This window comes from Bos indicus x Bos taurus, chromosome 9 (assembly GCF_003369695.1).
Source record: "Bos indicus x Bos taurus breed Angus x Brahman F1 hybrid chromosome 9, Bos_hybrid_MaternalHap_v2.0, whole genome shotgun sequence".
In the NCBI taxonomy this organism is placed as follows: domain Eukaryota; kingdom Metazoa; phylum Chordata; class Mammalia; order Artiodactyla; family Bovidae; genus Bos; species Bos indicus x Bos taurus.
In genome coordinates, this window is record NC_040084.1 from 68,268,156 (window position 1) to 68,295,262 (window position 27,107).

General features: G+C 37.6%; 1 protein-coding gene across 13 annotated transcripts in view; it reads left to right on the top strand.

Annotated features, from left to right (window-relative positions):
• Positions 1–27,107, top strand: part of L3MBTL3 (L3MBTL3, histone methyl-lysine binding protein) — a 104,866-nt gene that overhangs the window by 17,350 nt on the left and 60,409 nt on the right. For 6 of the 13 annotated variants that reach the window (XM_027551508.1, XM_027551512.1, XM_027551510.1 and 3 more), the window contains 10 exons: positions 4,630–4,746; positions 12,614–12,725; positions 13,098–13,172; positions 14,628–14,787; positions 15,932–16,064; positions 17,844–17,928; positions 19,585–19,676; positions 21,754–21,858; positions 23,389–23,524; positions 25,456–25,547. In XM_027551508.1, coding sequence (XP_027407309.1) covers positions 4,645–4,746; positions 12,614–12,725; positions 13,098–13,172; positions 14,628–14,787; positions 15,932–16,064; positions 17,844–17,928; positions 19,585–19,676; positions 21,754–21,858; positions 23,389–23,524; positions 25,456–25,547 — 1,092 coding nt within the window. In that variant the 5' untranslated portion in view covers positions 4,630–4,644. The remainder of the gene's footprint in view (positions 1–4,629; positions 4,747–12,613; positions 12,726–13,097; positions 13,173–14,627; positions 14,788–15,931; positions 16,065–17,843; positions 17,929–19,584; positions 19,677–21,753; positions 21,859–23,388; positions 23,525–25,455; positions 25,548–27,107) is intronic. The other 7 variants (XM_027551516.1, XM_027551518.1, XM_027551517.1 and 4 more) reach the window with 4 other exon arrangements.

Here is a 27,107-nt window from a genome sequence, read left to right on the forward strand (position 1 = left end):
TGGTTGTTCTACCTGATTAGGAGATGATGGAAAAAATGCCTAATCTATACCAGCTGTTCATAATTTATGTGATAGTGACTTCAAAATTAGATGAAGGAAAGGAAGGTAGTGAATATTTTTATGCTATAGAATTTTATACAAAATCTCCATAAACTTTAGACTGAGATAATGGATGAAAACTATTTTTATAAATGTTAGATATGTGCTTACAGGCAGAATATACTATATAACATTACCAGTGTTTTGTATGCTAATTATTTCCTAAAATATATAATAAACATTTACTGCAGCCTTTGTACAATTATAGCTTTTAGATTTCTCTTATTTTTCTAGTCCTCCTCCTAGTCACAGATAGGATTTTGCTGTTGTAAATTTCATACATTTATGGTTTTTAGGTAGGAAAAGACCAGAAATCTATGTGTTGGATATGTGTCTCAGTGACATTTTGTTAATAAGCATATATTTGATGGCATTTTATTAAAAGGATACATGTGGTACTAATCTATATACATCAAGAACTTCGGACCTAGTGAGCTGGTTTCTGGATATTCTTGTTCCAGAAAGTAAAATAAGGAAAAATAGCCTTAGCCAGATTCTCGAGGGGATAAGAGTTTGAAACAAGAAGACAGTGGTTGAAGAAAAACACCAGGGTCAGAATCAGGCTGATCTGGGTTCAATCCTGACTGTGTCACCAAATATGATTCTGGGTGAGTTACTGAACTCTGCAACTCACTTTCTCCAACATCAACTAGAGGGATAATAGAACCCATCTTTCTGTGAGAAAGAAGGAAATGAAATAAATAATTTTTATAAATTATCTAATGCTTTGAATCCTTTTTTGGAAGAAGATGAGATTGAATTAATAAATTTACAGTGTTTCTTTTTGCAAGATCACTCAGGGTTTACCTCATTTATCCACCAGGGGGAAAATTATACTATCACTCTATCAGGAAAAAGTTGCCACTCCTACATTATTTAATAAGGAAGTCAGGTTCATTTCTTTTGTTTATTTAGTGAGATAGGAGTCATAGAGAACATCAGTATGAGTCTTAATTTATTTCTTATTTTTACTGCTTTTTAGATGGATTCTTCTCGGGCCTTTACAACTTGAATTCGTGAGTGCTAAGTCTTTATAGCTCACATTATAACTCAGAGAAACACAGGGTTGTTTTTTTTTTCCTATTGAGTGTTTAAGATGTATAGAATGTAGGATAATAACCACTCTGGACCCTTCACTCCTCTTCGCAGTTTTCCAGGATGTTGCCAGTCTTGTTTCACCACTTTACCGCTTAATTAATTTGTAGCAACTTCCTCACCTTGTAGCATTTCATTTCACAATTTTGATTTGTATCTCTAAAAATACATGGAAGGCCTCCTCTCTTTAAAGTATGTATCATCTCTCTAAAAAAAGCAACTGTATTTCCCTAATATCATCAAATAGTTGGTATTTGTATTTCCCCTCCTACCTAATAATCTTTTTTTTAAATAATTTAAATCAGGGTTGAAACAAGATCTATGAAATGCAGAATATGATTGATTAGTTAATATGTCTCAATCTAAATTTCAAATTTCCTCTTTCGTCTGCTTATTTATCATTCCTTAAAAATTTTTTGTGTGCGTATGTGCAGAAAACAACTTTTTAATCTTGTGTAGCAATGGCTTTCAGACTTTTGGGTCTCAAGTCCCCTTTATGCTCTAAAAAATGAAAAACAACCAAAGACTATTGTTTTTATGTGTTACATTTATCAATATTTACTGCATTAGAAATTAAAATATATTGGTTATTTATTACTTATAACAACAGTAAATTGATTACCTAAGTGTATACAAGCACACTTTTTATGAAATATAAGGATAATTTCCAAAATTTAAAAGAAAAGGTGAGAAAAGTAGCACTGTATTACATTTTTGCAAATCTCTGTAATGTCTGCTTAATAGAAGACAGCTGAATTATCCCATCAGTTTCTGAATTCAGTCAGTTTCAATACATTGTTTTGATTGAAGCATGTGAAGAAAGTCTCCTTCACACTGGTATCGAGTTGGAAAAGGGAGGAATATTTTAAGATTTTCATTTAATGATGGATATTCTTTAGTATTATACCAAAACTTGACATGTGGTAGTTTCTTAAAGGTCAGTTGCAGTGTGCAATTTGAAATCTTATCAATGAGTTTTCTGTATTCTGTCACATTAAAATCACATTGGCCTGTCCTACATTCTGAATGGACCCTTTAACCATGCATAATTTTGTAACTTTAAGCGTTGGTTGTTTGGAAAATACTGCCTAACTGAGTTATGACGTATTTCATTATTAAGTATCTTTAAAGGTCATTTTCATGAATATCACCATCCATCTCCTTGGAAAAGTCTATAGCTATTGGGAAGCTGTCAGGCTTATCGTGGTACATACAGGTTTTCCAAAATGTTCAAGTTGTATCATTACATTAGTGACATGCTGTCAGTGTTTTCCTTCATATGACAAACTCTTCATTTATTTTTGACAGTGTATTTTCCAGATATCCAAACTTGAATAAACATAATTTTTAAAGTAAAAGTGGGATTTCAAAGGAAAAAAAAACAACAAAAAACAGCTTGTTCAGCTTGCCTCTCAAACAGTTCAAAAGTACTTTGCCTGGAGACAGCCATGGTACTTTGGCATGCCTGAGCTCTGTGTGCATACTCCTCTTTCATCAGACAGAATATTAAAAAGATATATAGTCAAATATCAAGACTTAATACAGTTTATTATTTTGCTTCATCAGAGATGGTCTTTAGTGAGTCTGGCATTTGTTGACTCCTACTGTACCTGGGTGCTTCTGCTCCAGCAGGTTTACCGTTGCTTTGGCTCATCAGCGTAAATATCAGCATAGTGAAAAAGGCAAATAATGTGCTAGTATTTTTATGAAAATAATTTTGACTTCTTGGACCTCTTGAAATTCCCAGAACAACTCATATCTTGCTTCTTACATCTTCTTGGTGTGATTTCACATGTTCTTTTGTCTATGGTATTTCCTGTGAATAGACTTGATCACATCAGATTTGATGTAATTTTTTCCTGGCAAGACTGCTTCATAGATGGTATTGGCTTGGTAGGTATTCTTAGAAGGCACTCATGGTTATTGTCTAGAGCCATTATTTTTAAAGTTGCAAATGGTTATGTTTCAGTTTTATCATTCCTTCTTATTAGGAATCATAAAAAATCAAGAATTTTTTTCTAAAAGGAAGCTTCCTTTCACCCATGATTTGGTTTCCCTGAGATATAGTTCTTATTGATCTCATGTGATACAGTCAGGATAAATCCTTATTTCTTTTCCCCAATAATGAATTAGTGGTTCTCTTGTATTCTCAAAAGAAGATCAGTGAGGTGTTCTTGATTGGTTGGTTTTGAATATCGTTGTGAACTCATAATAATTTAAACTTATTTGATATGTTTCAAGTCACTGCAGCTAATATCCTTACTTTGGCCAACAGAAGCCTTTTCAGATTGGTCTCTGAGTCCTTTTGGTATGAACTCTGCTGTCTTTGATAGCTTCCTTGCTTTTTAATTTGATAAGATGTTCCTGATTCATCTTGCACATTTCCTGCTGCCAGTTAGCTCGTTCTCTGGGAAGACCTGGGAGAAACGGCATTTAGAGACTATAGTCTGAACACTAGGCGATTAATTTTAACTGGTGGTTGTTTTCCAGAGTTTGTCTGGGCAAAGCTAGAAAATATGCATATTTCTAAAGCAAAGTGCATCATGGAATCATAATGATACTTCCATTCAGATTTAGGACCCATTGATCTTTGACCACTTGTCAGTGACACCAATGTAATTACTTACTTGTTTTATCCCATACCACACAGACAGCATCCTCAGAGTAACAGTATCAATACTACCACCAGTGGGTATATGATTATGAAAAAGTTTGTTTTTGAATTTTTTTTTAAATGAAAGAAAGTTAAAAGTATTATCACCGTGTAGCTACCCAAACTGGTTATCTTAACATAGTCCTGTTATGTTTGCTCTACATTTTGAGACTGTTTTTCTATTTCTAAGAACATCAGTTTGGCAGCTGTTTCAACTAAATTAAATAAATAAGTTTATTGAATCAATCATACTGTGTATTCGTTGTGTTGATAGCACAGACTTAATTGACAAATTTAGTGTAGATAGCATTCAATAATGGACTGAATTTTCTTGTTCTTTTCATCTTCTTTTTTTTAAATCTAAATGGCCTTTCTTTTCTTTTTCAACATTTTATATTGGGTACTCTCCTTTATGCACATCTACTCTCTTTTCAAAGTCTTAGAGGGGGAAGAAAAAACAGAGGGTGAAGAATTCTATCCCTATGTGATCAAAACTTTCTGTTTTAAGTGAATATGCTATGAAACAGTGAATTCTTTTTCTAACAATGGCAAAGGTTTACCATGGTACTTTTTGTTTAAACTAGAACTTATTTTCTCCTGTAATATACTTTAGATTACACTCGAAAAAATGTTTCTGAAGCAGGTATTTCTAAATCTCTGGATGTGGGACACTGTGACCAAGAAAATTATGTAGTTAAGGGAAACTGAAGGAATGACCACTGAAATAAAAATTGATTTGCATGTAGACTATGTGGTACTATGCCCTTTTTTTCCTTTTCCAGGTTAAAAAATAAATCATGACTGAATCTGCCTCTAGCACAAGTGGTCAAGAATTTGATGTATTCAGTGTTATGGATTGGAAGGATGGAGTAGGTACATTACCAGGAAGTGACTTAAAGGTAAGCTGTCTGTATTGCATACAACTGTATATGTGTGTATATCTGTTTGTGTTTATTATTAAAATGAATTTGAGCACATATGTGACATAAGGATTAAAAGCATTAAGCATAGGTGTGTGTAGGTGTATTCAGTTGCTTCAGTCGTGCCTGACTCTTTGTGACCCTATGGACTGTAGCCTGCTGGACTCGTCTGTCCGTGGGATTTTCCCAGCAAGATTACTGGAGTGCGTTGCCATGCCTTCCTCCAGGGGATTTTCCTGACCCAGGGATTGAATCTGCGTCTCTGGTGTCTTCTGCATTGCAGGCGAATTCTATACTGAAGCACAGGGGCTATAGTTTTGTATGATACTTGTTCCTCTGCCTCTCAAGACAATACATGGCTGGTAGATTGGCAGACGCCTTTGTCATTTGGGGTGGGGGACTAAGAAATCCTTCTGCAATCTGTACTCATTTTGTAGAAATTAATGTATAGTTTCAAGGAAGATCGTTTCAGGATTTCTATGGCTAATAAATTTTAAGAATGGTAGACTTAGAAGGCCTAGCTTTGTATATGTTTTGTAGTGATGGGCTTTGTAACTGAAGTGAAAAGCTACCCTCCCTGTGTCCTAGTTATTTTATGTAAAAACTGGATAAAGCTAAAATACTGAATAAACAGGACTGTTCACCTCCCTTAAATTATTTATACTGTAAACTGTGAATATGGATTTTTGTATAATCACTTGTTCGGAAGCTGGTGCTTCCTGTAAATGAGACTGCTTTAGTAACAATGAGAACTCTCTTCAGAGAGCAGTGCTTGAGTCTGCTCCTTTTCTAGGTGCTCACCCTGCCCCCTTTTCCCCAGCACCCCCTGCCCCCGCCTGAGCCACTCCAGGACCACACCTGCTGCCCCATGGAACAGGGTTGTGCAAGCACCCACCTCTCATTTCTAATTTGCTTTTGCTCTGATCCTATCTCTGGGACCTTGAACCTGTCTGTGGCCCTTTAGACTTCGTGTTTGTACTTGGTCACTTAGGTGTTTGAACTTCTGATCTCCCTGACTGTCTCTTGGCTTACCTCGCTAACGCTTGTCTTTCTTGCCTGTCTTGACTAGGAATTCACGCACCCTAATATTGACTTCTTGGAATCTGCTCCCTTTTAGTGGCTACTTGACAAGTACCTGAGCCAAAACTTTTCTAGTTGATCCTCAGTGGTGAGATTTGGACAGTCTGCTTGTTGTTGGAAAAATACTTAGATTTTAGTTGGTTTTGGTTTAATTAAGTGCTGTGTGCCAACATATCTATCTGAGTTTAGCTTAACAAAAATATTGCAGTGAGGTTTAGTGAAATCTGGGAAGACTATCTGGTTTTTAGTGTTAGTTTTCTGTGACCTTGAACAAGTCAGTTAATCTCTTTGGGGCCAGTTTCCTCTTTAGTAAAATAAGGAATTAAATGAATACCAAGGATTTTATCTGCTCTAACATTCTCCAAATGTTCATCTGGATTAGATATGATGGAAATAGAGTGCTGAAAATTTTGAGAAAGAACAACTGTTTGAGATTCTGATAGTGTCAACCACATACTAGCTAAATGAGTTTTGTTTAAATTGAACTTCAGAATCTTTATCTGTAAAATGGGGATATAGGATCTATGTCATAAGCTGGTTATAAGGATTAAAAAAAAATACGTGTAAAAAAATTTAACAAATTCTATCTTTTCTTGCTTTATGGTGTATTATGTAAACTACCTTTTTTATTGTTTCAGAGTCTTATTTTTCTTGTACATTTTTATCCTTTTTCTTCTGAATGGCTTTTTGTGTGTGTGTGTGTGTCAGGTGGATGATGAAATTTATACTTTTTTTTCAGTTAGATTTTAATAATAGAGTGACATCTCCATCCCTGAGAAATTTAGATTGCCTGAAGGTTTTTAAGCAATGGATTTTAGGAATTAACCTATTACTTTTATAAAGGTAATCAGGTAATTAAGCCACTTAGTGGGTATTATAAACTAGGTTATTTGATTTGACTTTTAGACTCATCTAATTACCTGGGTAATTGCCATGTACCCAGTTTACTTTATGTGCTGTTGACAGTTTGATATCCCACTTAAAAAAATAATTTAAAAAACATTTTCTACTTTAGAACTCCTTTTATCCAAAGAGAGTCAAAGACTCACCAGTTGATTATATTGCTTAGGACTCACTTGCTCTTCATATTAAAATTTGAGTTGCTTAGGAGATCTAATTGAGAAATTTATTTTTTCACAATTAAGTTATTGGAAAGAATTTTAAATAAATCATGAAATTTACTCTCCTGCATCATACTTTGCCTATTTGACCCTAGAAGCTCTTCTTTTTTTTAATGGATGAAGGTATGTGGCTTTCCTAATGTGCAGTCACTAAGACAACCAGCTGAAGTTAATTCAGGAAATACATAGAAGTCAGTTTCTTTTCATGGGAACAGGTTTTTATATGCTTCAGTTTATTGCCGTTTTGGAAGAACTTTTCTCTGTAAAAGCCTCATGATTGCTGGCCAATCAAGTTACATCACTCTTCTGCTTAAAATCCTTAGCAGTTTCCTGTATCTTTCGTGATAAAGTTCAAACCCCTTAAGTTCACCACAAAAGGTTTTTGGTGGTCTGACCATTACTTTTCTCCCCAGCTGCATCTTGTTTCACATCTCCATGCCACCCAGTTTCCTTTCCAGCCCAGTCAGCTCGTTCACACCTTGGTCTCTTTTTACTGGTCCCTATTGCTGGAGTCCCCATTCCCCACTTCCCACTGGGCTAACCAACCCTTATAGGAAGCAGAGTGCAAAAGCTCCTTTTTTGGGTGCAGTAGCAGAAAGAATAGAGAACTTATTCTCTGGTGAGCTCTTTGTTTCTTGTGCTTAGTTGCTCAGTTGTGTCCGACTCTTTGCGACCCCATTGGCTATGTGGCCTGCTAGACTCCTCTGTCCATGGGATTTCCCAGGCAAGAATACTGGAGTGGGTTGCCTTTTCCTTCTCCAGAGGATCTTCCCGACCCAGAGATCGAACCTTTGTCTCCTGTGTTTCCTGAATTGCAGGTGGATTCTTTACACACTGAGCCATCAGGGATTGGCCCTACGCCTTTTACTTTAAGTCACTTATTTAACCCATTTGAGGCAGTTTCTGTCACTGATGTTAGTTTACAGATGAAGTAAACAGAGGCCTGGGGTGGTTAATGTCACTTGCTCAAGGTCAGACAGTTAGTTATTGGTAGAACTGGGTCTTAAAACCAGGCTTTTCTGATTTTAAAATGGATTCTCTTACACTGCTATTCAGTCTAACAAGAGAAATGTTTTCATATCAAAAGAGATGAAAGGAAAATGTTAACAGCAGTTTAGAGGCAGTATTATGTTAGCTGGAGGGATCAGGAGGGTTTTGGAAACAGATGTCACGTGAGCTTTCAGGTGCCTGAAAATAGGTAGAAGTCTGTGAGGACTTTTTGGGATGGGGATGGGAGAAGGGAGAGAGAGGGACATTCAGAAAGGGGGTCAGCATCAGGAAGTCCAGTATTAGGGGAGACCAGGAAGTGTCTGCTGGTCCTCTTGTAGTCATTAACAAGACATTTTCACTTAAACAAGCTTTGGAAACTTTACTGTTGTCTCATTTGTTCCTTTAAAATGCACATCAGTGTTTGTAGATTAATATCTCAGGGCCAGCTGTAAGAGCAGGCAGGCGACTTAAGTGGTGAGGCTAGTGGAAAGATGCACGGTAGGGCTTGCTGTCCCTAAGCAGTTCTCTACCTAAACTTCTTATACGATTTCTGAAATTGATCCACAGAGAATTATTCCTCTGTGTCATAAGGATTTAGCCTTCCAGCATCCCTCAGTAAAATGTCGGTACACTCCCAACAGTGATAGCATCTTATCTCGAAAGAATAGTTGCCACTTAACCGGGAGCAAGACCCAGCAGCAGTGATGCAGAAACCCAACTGGAAAATTCACTACACTCTTTGTGCAGGGTTTTGCCTTGTCTTGATTGGCGTTCAGAACACTTTAGTTACTAAATATCTTTGCCCTTAAAATAGATTGGTAAGTAGAACTCAACATTTATTTCAATGTAGTAAGTAATAAAAACAGTAATCTCAGCAGTGTCTTTTAATGATCTGTTATTAAAGACAGGCACAAATAGGCTAAAGATCCTTTGTCTCTATAAGCAAAAATAAAGAAGAGAATGAATCAAAGGTAGTTTAAGCCAAGACAAACAAGTAAAACCTTCTCAACCCCTTATATATTTCAGGCATAATTGTTTTCTGATTGACCTATATGTATCCACTAACAGAAGAAGTTAGTCTCAACTGATATGCTTGATTTGCTTTATAAAGCCCTTTTATAAAGTTTGTAAATTTTTGCATTCTTGATTGTAGAATAGAGTCAGTTGCTATTTTTTTTTACTGCTTTTAAGGTGTCTAAAAGAACCAATAACCTGGGAAAAAAAGTGATTTTATCAAGTTTCTATGGTTCTAGCAGCATTCATAAAAATATTACCAATTTCAGACTTTGAGCATATCATAGGATACTTTAAAAATACTTTGAGGTTAATGTTTTATTATAAGTTACAGGTGTACAATTTAGTGATTTGCAATTTTAAAAGGTTCTAGTCTACTTATAATTATTGACATTGGTTATATTTCCCCATGTTGTACAATATATCCTTATAGCTTATATTGTACCTGATAGTTTATAACTCCTAGTGCCTTACCCCCATGTTGCCTTGTCGCCTTTCCCTCTCCCCACTGGTAACCAATAGTTTGTTCTCTATATCTGTAAGTATGTTTCTTTTTGTTATATTCAGTAGTTTGTCGTTGTTTTTAGATTCCGTATATGAGTGATACCATAAAATATTTGTGTTTCTCTGTCTGACTTGTATCACTTATCCATGTTGCTGCATATGGCAAAATTTCATTCTTTTTGTGGCTGCATAGTATTCCATTGTGTGTGTGTGTGTGTATCACATTTTCTTTATCCATTCATCTGTTGGACACTTAGGTTGCATCCATGTCTTGGCAGTTGTAAACAATGCTGCTATAATCATTGGGGTGCAAATATGTTTTAAAATTAGTGTTTTGGGTTTTTTGATATATTCTTAGGAATGAAACTGTTGGCTCATATGGTAGTTCTGTTTTTAGGTCTTTGAGAATCTTCCATAGTGTTCTCCACAATGAGTACACCAAGTTACAATCCCACCAAAGTATAGGAGGGTTTCCTTTTCTCCATATCCTTGCCAAAATTTGTTGTTTGTGTCCAGTTTCATGATGGCCGTTCTGACGGTTGTGAGGTGATGAAACATACAACGACAGTGGTTTTGATTTGCAGTTCCCTGATGATTAGCGATGTTGAGCATCTTTTTATGTGTCTATTGGCCATTCGTTGTCTTTTTTGGGAAAATGTCTATTATGTTCTTCTGCTCATTTTTTAGTTGGGCTGTTTGTTTTTTGGTGTTGAGGTGTATGAGCTGTTTAGATAAATAGATGTTAACCCCTGTTGCTCATATCATTTGCAGGTATTTTCTCCCATTTAGTAGGTTCTCTTTTCCTTTTGTTGACGTGTACTGTGCAAAGCTTTTACATTTAAATAGGTGCCCCCCTTTGGGCTTTTATTTCTTGTGTGTTAGGAGATAGATTCCCCCGGAAATATTCCTATAATTTATGTCAGACAGTGTTCTGCCTGTTTTCCTTTAGGAGTTCTGTTTTGTTTTGTTTTGTTTTTCCCCAGCGGTATAGGATGCCTTTAAACTTAATGAACCCTATCCACAGATAAATCAATGTCTGCCCTTAACCATAATTTTGCATTTATTTGATGTGATTTATCAATCCCTGAAGTCCATCCATGGGTCCCCGGCTTACAGGAGTTAACCGTGTTCCTAAGTGCATTGTATCTTTACTTTGTGCTTAGACTGTAGGTCAGTTACTGGCAGTGAATATTAGGAGAAGGAAAAGATAACTAGAATTAAATGTTGTTCTGTGGGAATATTATCTTTTAACTTTAAACGTGAGCCTAAAACTCCCAGGTGTCACAGGTCTGAATTTTAATGTGAAGATCCATTCAGCTGCACTCTCTTTCTCAGCGTTTGAAATGCCAGCGTGTAGTTTAGCAGCAGTCTGGAAATTTGAACCACAGAAGACTTTCTGTGCAATGTAAATGTTTTGTACTGTTTCCCACATTTTGTATTAATATTTATCAAAAAGCTTAAATTAACATCAGCATATAATAAAAGTAAACTTACTTACCTGGGCTAATGCTAGTTTTTTAAAAATTCCATTCAGAATTGATTTTCCACCATCATTTTTAACGTCATTAATTAATAATCATGATGGCTTGACTTTTCTACTCTTGCCCAGTAGATGGTACTATCAGCTTTATTTTCAAATATTCTGGTTTCAGTGCTGATCATTTAAAACTTTATTTTTTCCCAACAAGTGAAGTTATTTTTAGCTCTTTCCTTCCCAATTGACTTTTTACCACCTCTTAAACTGACATTTTTAGGTGAATCCACAGGTTTAGTATATGCATGCTACCTGGGAACTTGTATCTGAAATATATAATAGGGAGAAAACATTTTCACTTTCCATAACTATGTCACTTGTTCTATCTAGAAAGCTTTTAATAATTGTGGACCATGTGCAGAAAATTGTTTAAGGTGCTATTTTCACCTGGTGGAAAGAATAATTAGTTGTAAATTTGGCTGAAGATTTTTCTGACTTGTAGACTGAATCTAGTTTGATAAAATTAATCATTCTGTTGGCATGTTGACCAAACAGATTTTTAATTGGAAAATAGAAGGCCTCATTTTAAATACTGCATATTTGCATGTTCATATATTTCTGGGAGCGATCTAAGAACTTTAAGCCAATGTTTTATGATCCTTTTGAATTTTGAGCTTTCTAGCTCTTTGTCCCCTGGTAAAATTAGTGAATCTCTTATGTCATTCTGTTTTATGGGAAAACAGAAGGAATACAGGGTAACTTTGACTCTCATGAATGTGAGTTAACCTAGCTGTTTCAAAGAGGATGGGGCCCCTGCACACAGGTAGTGGTTCAAGGCTTTCAACACATTATGCCCAGTATGATTCCACAGAGGATGCCCAGGAGATTGCAGAAGAATATTTGGTTTGAGGCTTGCCATGAGATGAGGTGAGAGGAAATTTTCAATATTTGGGGTCCAGAATACCCATGAAATCAAAATGCTCTTACTTTTTAGTGGTAAACTTGGCCTGAGGCTAGTAGACTTGTTCAGATCTCTCAGATATTACCAGTTGTTTGGGAGGACTAGAAGTGAATGACTATAATGGAGAATTCTAAAGAGCAGTGAAAGAGGAAATATAGAGCCTGGGGGGAGTCCCATGACTCATGCTTCAGCCTTCCTTCTTCACATCTTGGAATATGGAGATTGGATGTACAAGTCAGAATTTCTAAAATGGTAATTTTTCCTGCTCTTTGAACTAGGTGATCTTGGGTGAGACAAGTTGATTCCTGGGAAAACAGTAATTCTGCTTTTACTAACTTTAATTATTAAATAAACCGTAATATGAAATGTGAAAAAAAAAAAAGCCTTAGCCAAAAAAACAGTATTTGAAATTGGGAGCCAAAGAAGTGAGCTGGCAACTCCACGGGACAGTGCAAAAGTGGTGGCTTGTGTTGTTAAGAAGTGCTTTGCCGCGTTGTTCTGTTCCCTCTTCCCGAAATTCCAGATTTTTTAAATGCAAAGGTTTTCATCGTGGTAGTGAGTTTATCTGGATATAATTGGGGCTTATCTGAATATAATTGTTGAAATTAACTCTTAAAATGTAGACTCTAAGTGTCAGCCTTTAAATGGTGACAGTTCTGAACACTTTTATAAATTCTGCCTCTTTTCTTCTGTTGCTTCTAGTTCCGTGTAAATGAGTTTGGAGCCCTGGAAGTTATTACAGATGAGAGTGAGATGGAAAATGTTAAAAAAGCAACAGCAACTACAACTTGGATGGTACCAACTGCTCAAGAAGGTAAGAGTGGGCCATCTGCATTGTCCTTTCTCTTTTTTTTTTTTTGGAGAGTTTTTAATGTAAGACTAAGGTTTTATAATAGGCTGAACTTTGAAAATCCTGGGTGATCTTCATGTCACATATTCTTAGGTAAATTTCTATAATGAAACTGATATGGAACCAGCTTTAATATTTTTGAAATAACTGTAAAGTGTCTTCTTTCCTCAAGCCAGATCTGTCATAGCACAAGGTTAATTGAAAATTACCAAGTAAATTCATGTTGTAATAGCCTACCCAGGTGATTTAGCCAAAAGCCTGCCACTTTTTTCTCATCTGCTCCGATGGTTGTAACTAACACCTATATGCTGATGACTCCTAAATCTATATCTCCAGCCCCGACCTCTCCCCCGAGCTCCAGGCCCGTATTTCCACCTGCCTACTGGACATCTCCACCTGGATGTCCCACAGGTACCTCAAACTCCACATGTCTAAAATGCGATTCATTTTCTATTTCTTTCTCCCCTCCCCCAACCTGCTTTTTCTTCTGTAGCCCGTAATATCAGTTGATGGTAGCACCATCCATCCAGTGGACAAGCAAGGAATCTAGGAGTCATCCTGAATTTGGTCTCTCCCAGCCCCATAGCCTATTACTGAATCCTCTTGGTTTTTGTTTCCTAAATATGTCTCAGATCTGGCCTTTTCTACTTATTATCACTGCCGCTGTCTTCATTTAGGCCTTTATCACCTCTCACTTGAACCACTGCAGACATCTCTTAAAAAATCCCTCTGCTTCTGATCTCCCCCAATTTATCCAGCACACTGAAGTGAGAGGAACTGATGTAGATTGCTTATCTGACACTTCACCAACTTCTTGTTGTCTCTTTAGCAAAACATACAAAGATCTGGGTGACCCGCACCCACATGCTTGCTTTTGTCTCTTTGCTCTCTGTTCTGTTCTTTGTACGCTGTGTTCTGGCAGGGCCAGCAGCACTGAATTACATAGAATTCTCCCAGGACTATGTGGTTTCATGCTTCCTTGCCTTTGCTCACACTGTTTCTTCTGGCCAGGATGCTGTTTCTCTCTTTGTCCAGTTGGTAAATTCCTCTTTGGCCTTCAAAACTCTATTGAGGCTTTCTATCAGAAAATCTTTTCTCGAACTACCCACTGCCCCCCCCGCACCCCCACCCCGGGCTGGATGAGTCACTTCTTCCTCTGCACTGCTTCTGGAACTTGTTCATGCTTCAATTATTGCATGTATCACATTTTATTATAAATATTGGTTTTCTTGCCTGTCTTCTCTTCTAGACTGTGAGGTCTCTTGGGCAAGGTCTGTACTATCATTATCAGTGTCTAGCATAAATGGGTGCCTAATAAGTGTTTGCTGAATGAATGATTAGCCTAATGATTCAGACGAAAGGAAGTGTGGACTCCTAGACAATATGGATAATTATGATTCAGGAGATCTGCTACATTAAAAGTAAAATAGAAAGATGATTCAGCCCATTAACTAAAACTCATCAAAAACATTATATAACATAGATGACTCTTTTTAAATTTTGTCAAAAAGATAACAGCTGTAAAGGACTCTATGGACGGACAATTTCATCTTCTGAATTTAGTGACTAATGAAATTTTCTTCCATTTTACTTTGAACTCTGTAGAAAAGGCATAAGACAAGCTTTTGCTTGTCTTTTCTACAGGTGTTTTTGTTATGTAAATGATTTGAGTGATCCCAGTCCAGCCCATCCACCTGTCCCTCCCAAAGGAATGATCAATGTTCATTCATTCATTCAACAAACATTATCCTTTTTATTGTGTTGCTAACAAAATTATTAGAATAAAAAGTTTAAATGTATTTTGCCACAATTTTTATCATGGTTTTAAGTTTTTTTTTTTTTTTTTTTCTTCTTTTCACCTTCTAGTCTTTTCTGAGAAGACTGGAATGCCTTTCAGGCTGAAGGACCCAGTGAAAGTAGAAGGGCTTCAATTCTGTGAGAACTGTTGTCAGTATGGCAACGTAGATGAGTGTCTTTCTGGAGGGAACCACTGCAGCCAGAACTGTGCTCGACATATTAAAGACAAGTAGGTTTTTGCCCACATTCCACTTATAAAATGAGTTTTAGAGTCCAAGGGCCTGGTGCTTGGAAATAGAGAGGTTTAGTGTTCTCTGACGTCTGTCATCCAAATGCCTCCCCCCCCCCACCCCACCCCACCCCTCAAGACTTTCCCTTCGGAGGCACTTGGACCCTAATCCCACTGCTGGACCAGGTGGCTTCAGTTATACTGCTCATGTCCTACCTGCAATACAATCTTGGCCTCTTTCTTTAGTCTTTTATTTACATTAATTTTCTCCCCAGCCAAGAGTATTTAGATCTCTTTGGGCTACATACACGTTTTAGTGACGCTGATCCTTGTGAAAATGTACTTGGGTTTAAATTTTAAGAGTTCTTAGGCAATTGAGCTAAAACTCCATGAATGAAATACAGCTTCCCCTGACTGAGCATCCACTAAATGGCCATAGTGAGGAGTCTTGTAATTGTGTCTCTGTGATTCTCAGGACAGACTGAGGATTCTGAGACAGGGCCATCAGCTGTGACTGATGGTGGTGTGATTGCCTTGCGGGACTCTGATGAGGTCAACTTATCACTAACAAGGTGTATTTCCTGCAAGTACTTGTCTACTGCAAATAAATGACTTGGTATTTATGTTCTTTTGGAGTTTCTCATGTATTTTAATTAGCACAGGCTGGGGAATTGTCTGTTTTTGTTGGCCATCTGGTATTTTGCCAGATTACATTTGGCCTTTTTTGATTGAACTTGGCATTCTCAATAATTGCTAGATTGTTGCTTTAAAATCGCCACCAAAGACTAGGATAGCTCCAGATAATCGATTCTTTTATTAGTATGGATGGTAGCTGTGAAAAACCAATAATTTAAAACTTGTTAGAACCTGTTTCACCTGTAGGGCTGGTGCCCTTTTAAAATTCTATCATTAATTACATAATTATAATAATTATATAAATTAATATATAAGCTAATTTCCACTTTTTGTCTTGACAGTGTCATTCATGATTTTTGTCTGAAGTGTCTCTTATCTATGATATTCTAATACATACACATTTCTCTTCCTGGTTAAATATTTTTAAAAGGTTTTTGCATTGCTAATCAACATGCAGATATTTGATGGGTATTGTTTCCTAGTCACTCTTTTGGGTTTATGAATTCAGCAGAGATCAGAAGGAAGAAAGGGACATGGGAGAAGACAACGAGGAAGAAGATTCTAAGTGTAGTAGGAAGAAAAAGCCAAAGTTATCTCTGAAAGCTGACTCCAAGGAGGAAGAAGAGCGGGATGATGAGATGGTCAGTACCCACAGGGCTTCTCCTTCTGCAGGTGGCACCAGGGTTTCAGTGCTGCTTCTGTGACCTTGTTTTACCATCAGCAGAGTGCCCACCTGTCCTCTCTGTGTGTCACAGTCCTCATCTCATGATGAGAATAATAAATAGTATAGTACCCCTCCCTCAGGGTGAAGAAGTAGGAAGTCCTGAAATTTATTGCTGGAGTGAGAGAGTCACTGGCAGAACCTTCAGTTCTGCAAATTAATTTTAAATTCTTCTTGACAGCAAAATGCCAATCTCATTTTGGTAAATTGCAGACAGATCTTATAATACTATGCGAGTAGGTAGAAAATGGCAGATAAATGTCAGATATATTTAGGGAAAACTAATTCAAAATATGCTAATTAAAACATAAACATTTCTAAAGTATTTATTAGTAGCTCTATATGAAAAGACAACTTTGAAGTCTCAAAGCATTTTCCTTAAGATCAATATTGAGCAATGATTATTGGTTAGTCACTGTTTTAGGAGCTGGGAATTCAGAGATGAATAAGATAGCAGAAGGACAGAATCTTTTTTCTCAGGGACCTATAGTAAACCACTAGGGGAAATATCAGCCTGTGGTAAGCACTGTAATGAGAAGTACAATAGAGCATTGAGATAATCTGACTGTTTCAGGCTAGGTTATCAGGAGGCCTCCCACGGAGGGTGGCTTGGACAGTATGATCTGCATAAGGAGACTGATGTCAAGTTGAGAGTAAGGAGCTCTGCAGGGCAATGGAATTGTTTGAGGAAAAGACCATAATGAAAAACATGTATAGCATGCTTTATTTAAGGAAATAAAGAAGACAAGGTTGCTGAGCCTTGAAGGCTAGAGAAGAGTGGAGTAAGATGAGACTGAAGAGTTCTCTGCAGTCCAGGGCTTTATGGTAAACCAGAGTCATGGGTTGTCACTTTACTCTGAGTGTGCTGGGAAGCCATTGGAAAGTAGAGGGCAAGGGGAATATTTTGATATGATGTTTTAAAATGATCACTCTAGCTTTGACATGTGAGAACAGAGTAGAATCAGGAAAACCAGCTGGACGCTTATTGTAGTAGACTAAATAAGAGGGCTGTTTAAGATAGAAGGCAGTGGTTTTGAGATAGATGCTAAAGGCAGAGTTGGCAGGGTATATGAGGGAGAGAGAAGAATGAGAGATAACTCCTAGCTTTTTGGCTTGAACTGTTGACTGGGTAATCATACCATTTCTTGAGAATGGGAAGGCCAGAGTGGAGTATAGAAATTAGAGTACGTTGGCCATCATGTGTTTGAGATACTTATTAGATGTCCAAGCGAAAATCCCAGGTAGGCATCTGGATATATGAGTCAGAGCTCGATATATAAACAGGGGATATTTAGCAGACAGATAATCTTTCAAACCTAAGGAGAGTGATTGGATAAAGAAGAGAAGGGGATTAGATGGCAGGAGATGTCAGCAAAAGGCCCAAGAAAGAGGGGTGGTGAGGTACCAGGGGACCCAGACCAGAGTGGTCAAGGAACTGAAAGAAGAAAGCTTTTCAAGGAGGTGGGAATAGTATCTGTGCTATAACAGAGTGTAATTCTTGGAAATATTCTTATTTTGTAAGGACCTCAGGCCAAGAGCAACAGAGTTCTCAAGTGACCTATATTCTTTCTTTCTTTCAAAGTTATGAAGTGAAACTGAAGAACAGTGCAAAAAATTGCTTTCTGACAGCTCTCTAACTTTTCATTGGTGCCAATATCATGAACTTTTAAAAATCATAAACTTTTCTGCTTTACCGTAGGAAAACAAACAAGATGGGAGAATCCTGAGGGGTTCACAGAGAGCCCGAAGGAAAAGACGAGGTGATTCGGCTGTATTAAAGCAGGGTGAGTTGATGAAAGGAAGGTTTTACTTGTAATTTTATGAAGTTGAAAATATTTCACACAGGCAGACATTTTAGTCTTAATTGTAACACACACTATGGCAGTTAAAGGATCGTTTGGGGATTTTCTTTGGTTAAATTGTGTCAATAAAAGTTGGAGTTTAGAAGAAGTAGAAAAGGGCAAGGGGAAAATGGAAATTAGCAAGTTTCAAGCAGTATCAGGGAAAACTTGAGATCATTTTCTGTTATTTATTTTTCCATCAGGTAGGTTCTTTTACTTCTGCACTTTGACTAAAACCTCTGCTCTTACTCATTTCATAAAATTTTAGATTTTTTTTCTTAATGTTTTCTCTCAACCATGACTTCCTGACACAGTACCCTTTTTTCCTTCCTTTATTTCTCGAGGAACACTTTATTCTCTGAGGAATCTAGAGCTTAGGCCCTGCCCTTCAGTACTTGGTGGGCTAATTTGCTGCCTTATTCTTCCTGGACCTTGGGTTGTCTCCCCAGAAGCTTCTGTGTGCCCCACTAGGGTGTGTCGAAGGACCTGCCACATCTGCCCGGCCGGTCTTCCATGTTAGGTCACTGTACTTTGCACAGTCCCATCCTGACCTGCCAATCACATCGTTCCCGTGAATCAGGGCCTGAACCCAGCGCTTCTCTTCAGGGTTTAACCACATTCCTCCCTTGTTCGTCTCTTAAAAACAGTTTGAGATGTTTCTACTTGCATCGAGCACACAGCCTAACTTTTACATTTGGATGGCCTTCTCTATTTCATCACTGACATTAAAGGTAGTAAATTCCCAGTTACTCTGCACTCTGCCTCAAAAATGTCTTTGTCCTTTCTGTCCCTTCCCCTTCATTTCTTCTACTCTCAGGGCTCTGGCCCTTCAGTGGCCTTGTTGCTTTAGCCATTTCCCTCTCTTAGGTCTTCCATTTTCTTCCTCTTCAAGAGCTTTATCATTGCCTGTTCTAAGCTCATCTCCAAGTATCTTTCCCTCAATTTTAAAAGGGAAAGGCTTTCCCATCAAGCCTAACATTATATATCCTTTCTTCATTTTCATTTTTTTGTTAAATTAACCCCAAATAAAATTGCTGTAGACTCTGTATCTTTATCATTTATGTGTTCTTTTGCAACTTAAAATTTGGGCTTGGATGCACTGATTTCCCCCCCCAACCCACTTTCTCCAAGTTAGCAGCCAGTCCCTAAGTTACTCAGTACACTGACCTTTTCGCAGTTCTCAGCTTCTTGATTCATTAGGAAAAAACTTTGGAGCATCCTGCTTCTTACTTGCTGAGCTTCCATGATTCTGTTCTATCTTGGCTTCCTACTGAGTCTCCTTCATTTACTTTAAGTTCTTAAAGTAAATGTACTTTACTTTAAGTAAAGTACTTTAAGTTTTTAAAAGTACTTTAAGTTCTTCTGTTCCTTTCTTCTACACTCATTCCTGGGTATACACATAGTTTACTTTTTAGCTCTCATTTCTTCAGAAGAGGAGTCAGGGGAAGAAATTGAGAAATATCAGTCATGGAAATAAGAGAAAATATCAGTCATGGAAACAAGAGAAGAGCCAGGCCTAGGGGTCGTTAGGGAAGTGAGAGTTCACAGTAAGTATCCTGCTCTGGAAATTCTATCAGTTTAGTCTCACTTGCCTTTCAGGTTTGCCTCCTAAAGGAAAGAAAGCTTGGTGCTGGGCATCCTACCTGGAAGAGGAGAAAGCTGTGGCCGTGCCGGCAAAGCTGTTCAAGGAGGTACCGACCTTTCTAGAAGGCATTGTGCATAAGGGCAAAGGAGCTGGAACGCTGGTCTGGAATTAGTATTGCCGTTTCCACTATCTGTCTAGGAAATGTGACTTGGGATAATTTTTTCAAACATATTGTTTTTCATATGTGGAGGGGGAAGTGGGAGGGTAACTATCATCATATATGCACACCTCCCCTAGAGCCACATGTGTGGGCACACAACGCACATACAAGCACACACCTACAGACAGACACTGCTTTCTGTCAACGTTTGTTAGGCTTTCATGCATTGATTTGAAGGAGGATGCTTCTGTTACTACCGAAAAACTAGTAGATAAAGAAAAACAACATAAAATGTCATGGCTTTGAGAGAATAAAGATGAGTTACTAAGGTTTGCATAATATAACGGAACATCAAAAACCAGATTGTTAAATAAACTATAGTAAAAATCTTTTATCAGAAGTGAGTTAAGATCAGTAAAAGTAGTTCTGAGTAGGAACTGCTGTCACTGGGCTAAACCAGGGATCAGCAGACTTTTTCCATAAAGGGCAATAGAAAATCTTGGAGGCTTTATGGAGTATATGGTCTCATTTGTAACAGCTTAACTGTTCTTGTAATGAAAGCAGCCATAGGCAATGTATAAATGAATGAACATGGCTAATATTCCAGTAAAATTTAATTCACAAAAACAGTGGTCGGCTGGTGTGTCCCATAGATCGTAGTTCACTGACCCTTGATTTAAATGATTTAATTATGTATCACATGATATATAGTAAATCTGCCATCCGTACTTTGTTACATACATATTAACGCACCATTTTTAAGAAGTGGTGAATATTCAATAACAATTTTTTTTGAAAACTGATGAATAGTAAATGTTGAGATGATTACATTTACATTAAGACTTTAATTCAGATATAATAGCAATTGCATATGACTTGTTCTGTATAATTATTTTTTGCAACTTTGGTCCTTTGCATAATAGACATTTTTACACTTTAAACAGTTTAAATACAGTTAATTATTTGAATCAGCAATACATTCATATGATTCAAAATTTAAAGTGCTATAAGAAAATTACGTGTACATATAAGCAATATATAGGCAAATCTTCCCCCTACCTTTAACCACATGATGACATATGTCACATACTGTTTTGAACTTTGCTTTTTTGTCTAACTGAGTTTGGAGATTATTCCATCTCAGTTCATTTACCCACTTCCATCAGTCTTTTATACTCATACATATTTCATCTTATGTTTGTTTCATAATAATACAAACTGGTCCATACTGTGGTTGACATAAATGTCATATATGTATGTCATATATATATATCACATGAGTGTTACATACATACATGTGTCAGTCAGTAGAGACCAGCTTAAGTTATTATGGGACAGATATGAGATGAAATATTATTTGTATATATGGACTGCGAGTGTGCTCAGTCATGTCCGACTCTTTGCAACCCCATAGACTGTAGCCCGCCAGGCTCCTCTGTCCATGGAATTTTCCAGGCAAAAATATTGGAGTGGGTTGTCATTTCCTTCTCCACTATGTGGAATGTATAATATATATATACATGAATCTTTTGGTAAGTAAATGCTTTAGTGAATAGCCTCATACACTGCTCATTTTGCACATATGTGGCTATCTCTGTTGGGTAACTTCCTAGGATTAAAATTGCTGAGTCAAAGAGAATGTTCTTTTTTATAGATCTCAGGAGATTGCTAGAGGTTATACAAATTTATATCCCTATTAGCAATGTATTTATACATCTCTTTCCCTAGAGCTTTGCTAGTGTAACCAAACTTTTTGATCTTTATCAGTCTGATAAGTGGAATCTATTTTACTGTAATTTTACTTTGTATGACTCTTATGGGGGGGTTGATCATCTTTCCGAATATGTAAAACATTTGAATTTCCTTTTCTGTCATCTCTTTGTGTTTTCCGTTTTCACATGAGATGATTGGGTGATCCTTTTTTGTTTTTTTTCCCTGCATTTTTAAGAGCTGTTTATGATTTGGTTATATAGTCTTAAGAATGATTATCAGTCACTAAAACTGCTGTCATTTTACATTTTAGTATCAGTCTTTTCCATATAACAAAAATGGGTTTAAAGTTGGCATGAAACTAGAAGGCGTGGACCCTGAACACCAGTCTGTGTATTGCGTCCTCACTGTGGCTGAGGTAAGCTCTGCCTCCTCTTTATTTTTAAGATAACATAGTGCTTATAGGGTTTTAATAATGGGAAAAGATGCCATTTGTTGAACACTTCCTTTATGCCAGGCACAGTACTTAGTGTTTTGTAAACATTACCTCATTTAATCTTTGCAAGAACCCTTTTTCATCCCTGTTCTATAGAGGAAGGAACTGAGGCTCAGAGAGGTTAAGTGAGGTATACAAGGTCACACAACTTCAAAGTAGTAGAACCACGATTTGACCCTGGTCCATTTGACACCATAGCCTTTGCCATACCATGTTCCTTAACATAAGAGACAGACCAACAGATACTTGTATTATTTTTAGTATTTCAAGGTATCTCTGAAGTTTTTCAGGAAAAAATGTCCAAGTCAATTATGTGTATCTTAGTACAATATATGGACTTCCCTGGTGGCTCAGACAGTAAAGCATCTGTCTACAATGTGGGAGACCTGGGTTTGATCCCTGGATCGGGAAGATTCCCTGGAGAAGGAAATGGCAACCCACTCCAGTACTCTTGCCTAGAAAATCCCATGGTTGGAGGAGCTTGGTGCAGGCTACTGTCCATGGGGTCGCAAAGAGTCGGCATGACTGAGCGACTTCCATTTTCACTTAGTACAATATATTACTGAGAACTCTTTAGAACTTTTTTTTTCATTTATGTGCTTGACTCCTTGTTCTGTCCCTTGAGTTGGGGGAGGTATCTTTTAAAATTTTCCTCAAAGAATCAGATGATCTTGTGTATTAGTTTTGCTTATAATTTTCCTTCAGTGACTTAGTGGTCTTGTAAGAAGTTTGGCTCCTACAGAACATAGAACCCATCTGCTGTGCTAATGGGAAGAAGATTCAGAGGCTGAACTTTTGTGAGCCCAGTGCCAAGCGTGACCTGGCAGAGGTTCCATAAACCCACGTGACTTTTTAACTTAGAACTCTCCCAATCAAGTGCCGCCCTAATTTAAGCAGATGTGTGACCTCAGTGTTGGGCATGGGTTACATAGAGTGAGTTCTCACCACATTCCAGGGATCCTGTTTCATCTAAGTATGAACTGGGGAAGCTCTTCTTTCTCACAACTCTGCTACTGGTGGAAAGGAGACTGTTGAGTTCTCCCCGTGTGTGCACCAGCCTTGGTCTGGCCAGATATCACTGTGTGTGGAGCTTTGTAAAGGACAGACAGCCAGCACTGAGCCAGTGCACAATAGGGCACCCACGCTGAGCCCTTGCAGGAGCTGTGCACCCTGTGCTTGTACAACGCAGGGGATAAAGAGGGGGACTTGTCTACATGGGAGAATTATTCTTCACCCAGATCCATGTGCTTCTAATGGCACTAGGAATGAGGCTGAAACCCCTAGCTCAGCTCTTTGCAACAAAATAACGTTTGCTTTCAGATTTTGTTATTTGTTCACTTGTTTTTGTGGCTTTTAACAATGGTGCTCTAATATAATCCATATCATATTTGAGATCCATGTTAATTTATTTTTGTACATGTGCACAAATATTCTGTTCTTTACCTATTACAGGTTTGTGGATACCGGATAAAGCTGCACTTTGATGGATACTCTGATTGTTACGACTTCTGGGTAAATGCCGATGCTCTGGATATCCACCCAGTTGGGTGGTGTGAGAAAACTGGCCATAAACTCCATCCTCCAAAAGGTATTGTCACTTTTTAATTTCATATTTTATATTTTGAAAGCACTTAATTTCTTATATTGTAATTTAGATTTTTGAGAATTCAGACTTTGTGGTTACTCAGGTGGGCCCAAATTTAAGCTTATTGTTCATGATGAAAGATGTTTTTTAAAGTGAAAGAAATTAAAAAAATAGAACCCTACTTAAGAGAATAAACTATGTCCATGTACTTATTTGCATGTCACACAACACTTATTTGATACTTTGACTACAGATTTTAGCTACAAATTTCTATCTCATACACACACACACACACACACAACACATACGTGCATACCTTCTTGAAATAACTGATTACAAAATTATTTCTAACCTGTTTGCATAACTGTGTTTACTAACATTTCAGTAAGTAAAAAACCTTGAGAAATTATGCATTGAACTTATCTTCATATTTAAGAGATTGGAAAGGAGACTATACTATAACACTGAAAAGCAATTTGGGTGAGGGTTGAACTAATAGTGATTACTCATTTATTATTAAGTTTTTATATTACAGTCTGCCAATGATTTTGCCTATTTCATCTTTACAAAATATCCAAGAATAACAGATTGTATCTTTTTCAGTTCATCCCTAGGGTATTTAATAATATCTTACTTCCTTTCTTTTCATGTTGCATTCAGTATTGTTTGCTTGATGTGAAAGAACCAGGTTACCAGTCTGATAATTTTGGTCTGGGTCTCAGAATTACTGGGGCTTCCCTGGTGGCTTAGACGGTAAAGTGTTCTGCCTGCAATGCGGGAGACCTGGGTTTGATCCCTGGGTCGGAAGATCCCCTGGAGAAGGAAATGGCAACCCACTCCAGTACTCTTGCATGGAAAATTCCATGGATGGAGTAGCCTGGCAGGCTACAGTCCATGGAATCGCAAAGAGTTGGACACGACTGAGCAACGTCACTGGTTATTGCTGCTGCTAAGTCACTTCAGTTGTGTCCGACTCTGTGCGACCCTATAGACAGCAGCCCACTAGGCTCCTCTGTCCCTGGGATTCTCCAGGCAAGAATACTGGAGTGGGTTGCCATTTCCTTCTCCAATTCACTGGTTACTACATCATTGTAGTATTATTGAAGTTTTTTTTAGTGGGGGTTATTGGATTTTAATGGACAAGCCATCTTTTGGTTTTAAGTGAAAAATTAATGGCAGAATGGTATTTTCAGATAACTGAAGGATTGAACAAAAACACCTAGAAAAGAGAGGGATGAAAAAGAAAATATGTAAGCCTTTACATAAATTGGCCTCATATGTGGTGAATGGTTTTTTTCACACCACCTTCTGGACTTTGATGGAAGTAGAAAAGAGAATCTACTGGGTAAAATTAAATGCCCAATTTCCTTTTTAAAGAAATGTTGGCTTTACCAGTGTTGAACATGAACTGGTGAAAACTAAGGAAAGGACATTTCCATTATTGTAGTTGGCCAGCATGCTCACTTCATGTCATTCTTGTGGTGACAGGCTAGAAAGATTTTATCTCTTGTAGTACCATTTTTTCCAGCTTCCCACTGTCCCTACAAGTTAGTCTCCCAAAATAGAATGAGTGAGGGAAAAACAGAGAACTCAACTACCGAAGCTCACTGCTAATGAATTCTACCTAAATACTGGTAGAAATGGTCTGGTAATGAAAAGAAGTCCACCTGAGGACAATGTGTATTTGCTTCCTCACACCTTTTCCTTTCATCCGTTACCATTCATTCGGAATTGAAAAAATAATACAATTTGTTGGAAATAAATACCCTGTGTATAAAAATCCTTAGAGACTAATTATGAGTTAAATACTATCCATTAAAAAAGTCACTTGACGGCTTGATTTTGGCATGTTGGACTTACAGATAAAAGTAAGAATGGAAAGCTAAGTATGAAATATTTTGGTATTTTACTGTCTCTATATGTGTGAATCCTAGGATATAAAGAAGAAGAATTTAATTGGCAGACCTATCTCAAGACATGCAAAGCTCAGGCTGCTCCCAAGTCATTATTTGAAAATCAGAATATAGTAAGTACCTCCAAGATACTTTTTCTTTCACGGGAAGTTGCTTTTGAGTGTTTCCTTGGATAAATTACAAGTGATAACAAGAAACTATAATAAATGTTATTGCTTTGGTAAATAAGGTGCTCTTAAGCTTTAAAATTAACTAAAAATTATCATGAATAAATATCTTTTTAACTATATCATGGCTGTCTTTTTGAAAAATTAAATAGTAAAAGGCAATATAGTAGAAAACCTAGGTATACTTCACAGTTAAGGCGCCTAAGCAAATTAAATTGACTGGGGCATTTTATGGTTATGGTCACTTGATTTTAGGAGTACTGTTCAGATAGGATTCGCATAGTGAGATGAATGTAACCCTACTTGAATTTGCATCCTAGCTATCATTTAAATCTTTTCTCCAGCTTCTAGCTCTGTTTTGCAGTGTTAACAGGAGCAAAGTCCAGATGTGTTTGTATTTTCTACTTCTTAAGCTATGGGCATCTCTGAGGAGGCCTGATATGTTACAGTGTTCTGCCCTGATCAAGTTCTGATCTGATTGGAAAGAATAGAGGACACGCAGGTGGAAAGCCAGAATCTCACCTTTATAGTTGATGAGAGCTCAGTTGCAGTACATGTGTGGCCTATATCTGCTGACAAATGAGTCTCTTGATTCTGAGCGCTGGAGTTAGAGATTTACTGGCCCTTCCAACCTCACCACTCTAGCCCATGAGCACTGGACCAGGGCAGACTACTGTCTTGCAGGACAGAGCCTGCTTCCAGAGGGGAGCAAAGTGGAAACTATATGCCCTGTAGGCCCGCTTAACGGTGTGACCACTTCTTCCTTCCAGATTCACCAGTTAGGTGACAGTGTGGAGAGAGGCCGTCATATTTCACTAGGGATTCCCTCCAGATATCAGGAATGAGAAAAACCTTCTCACCTACCCCACATACTCTCCACTTGGGAAATGACATTATCCAGGTGTTTTGAGGGCAGCAAGTCTAATGGCTGAAACATTCTCTAATCAAATTGAACATAGGCCAGCTTGAGTTAGAGAATTAGAAGGGGATTTGTGTGTGTGCGCACACACATGCATTTAGGTAATTAATAGAGATAACGAGCCAGATTATTATTTTTAAATATCTTAATTGAGAAGATAGCTTAATTGCTGAGATGTCCATGCTGCATAGTCAGTCGGCATTCTCCTTCAAGATGAGGGAGGCCAGTCAGGTGGAAAACTCAGCAATTGGCTTGCTGTTACGGCTCCAAGTTTCCTAATCCTTGTCTGGTTCTCTGATGATGAGTTCAGTCAGGTATTTTTGAGCCACTGACCATCATCTTAAATTCTGTGCATTGCTAGCACAAAACTGAATCTTGGACCGTGTGTGTTTGGTATGTAATAATTTTTGTATTTCTAGATTTCTCTACCTAAGAATACTCAAATATTTATGGTCTGATACAGAAGTCCAGGGCTTAAATACGTAGTAACAGTACCTGTGTAGCATTAGTGCCTGATCCTTCGACTCAGACAGGACTTCACTCTAACATACTCAGATACATGCCTGTCCACATTTTTGTGATGATAG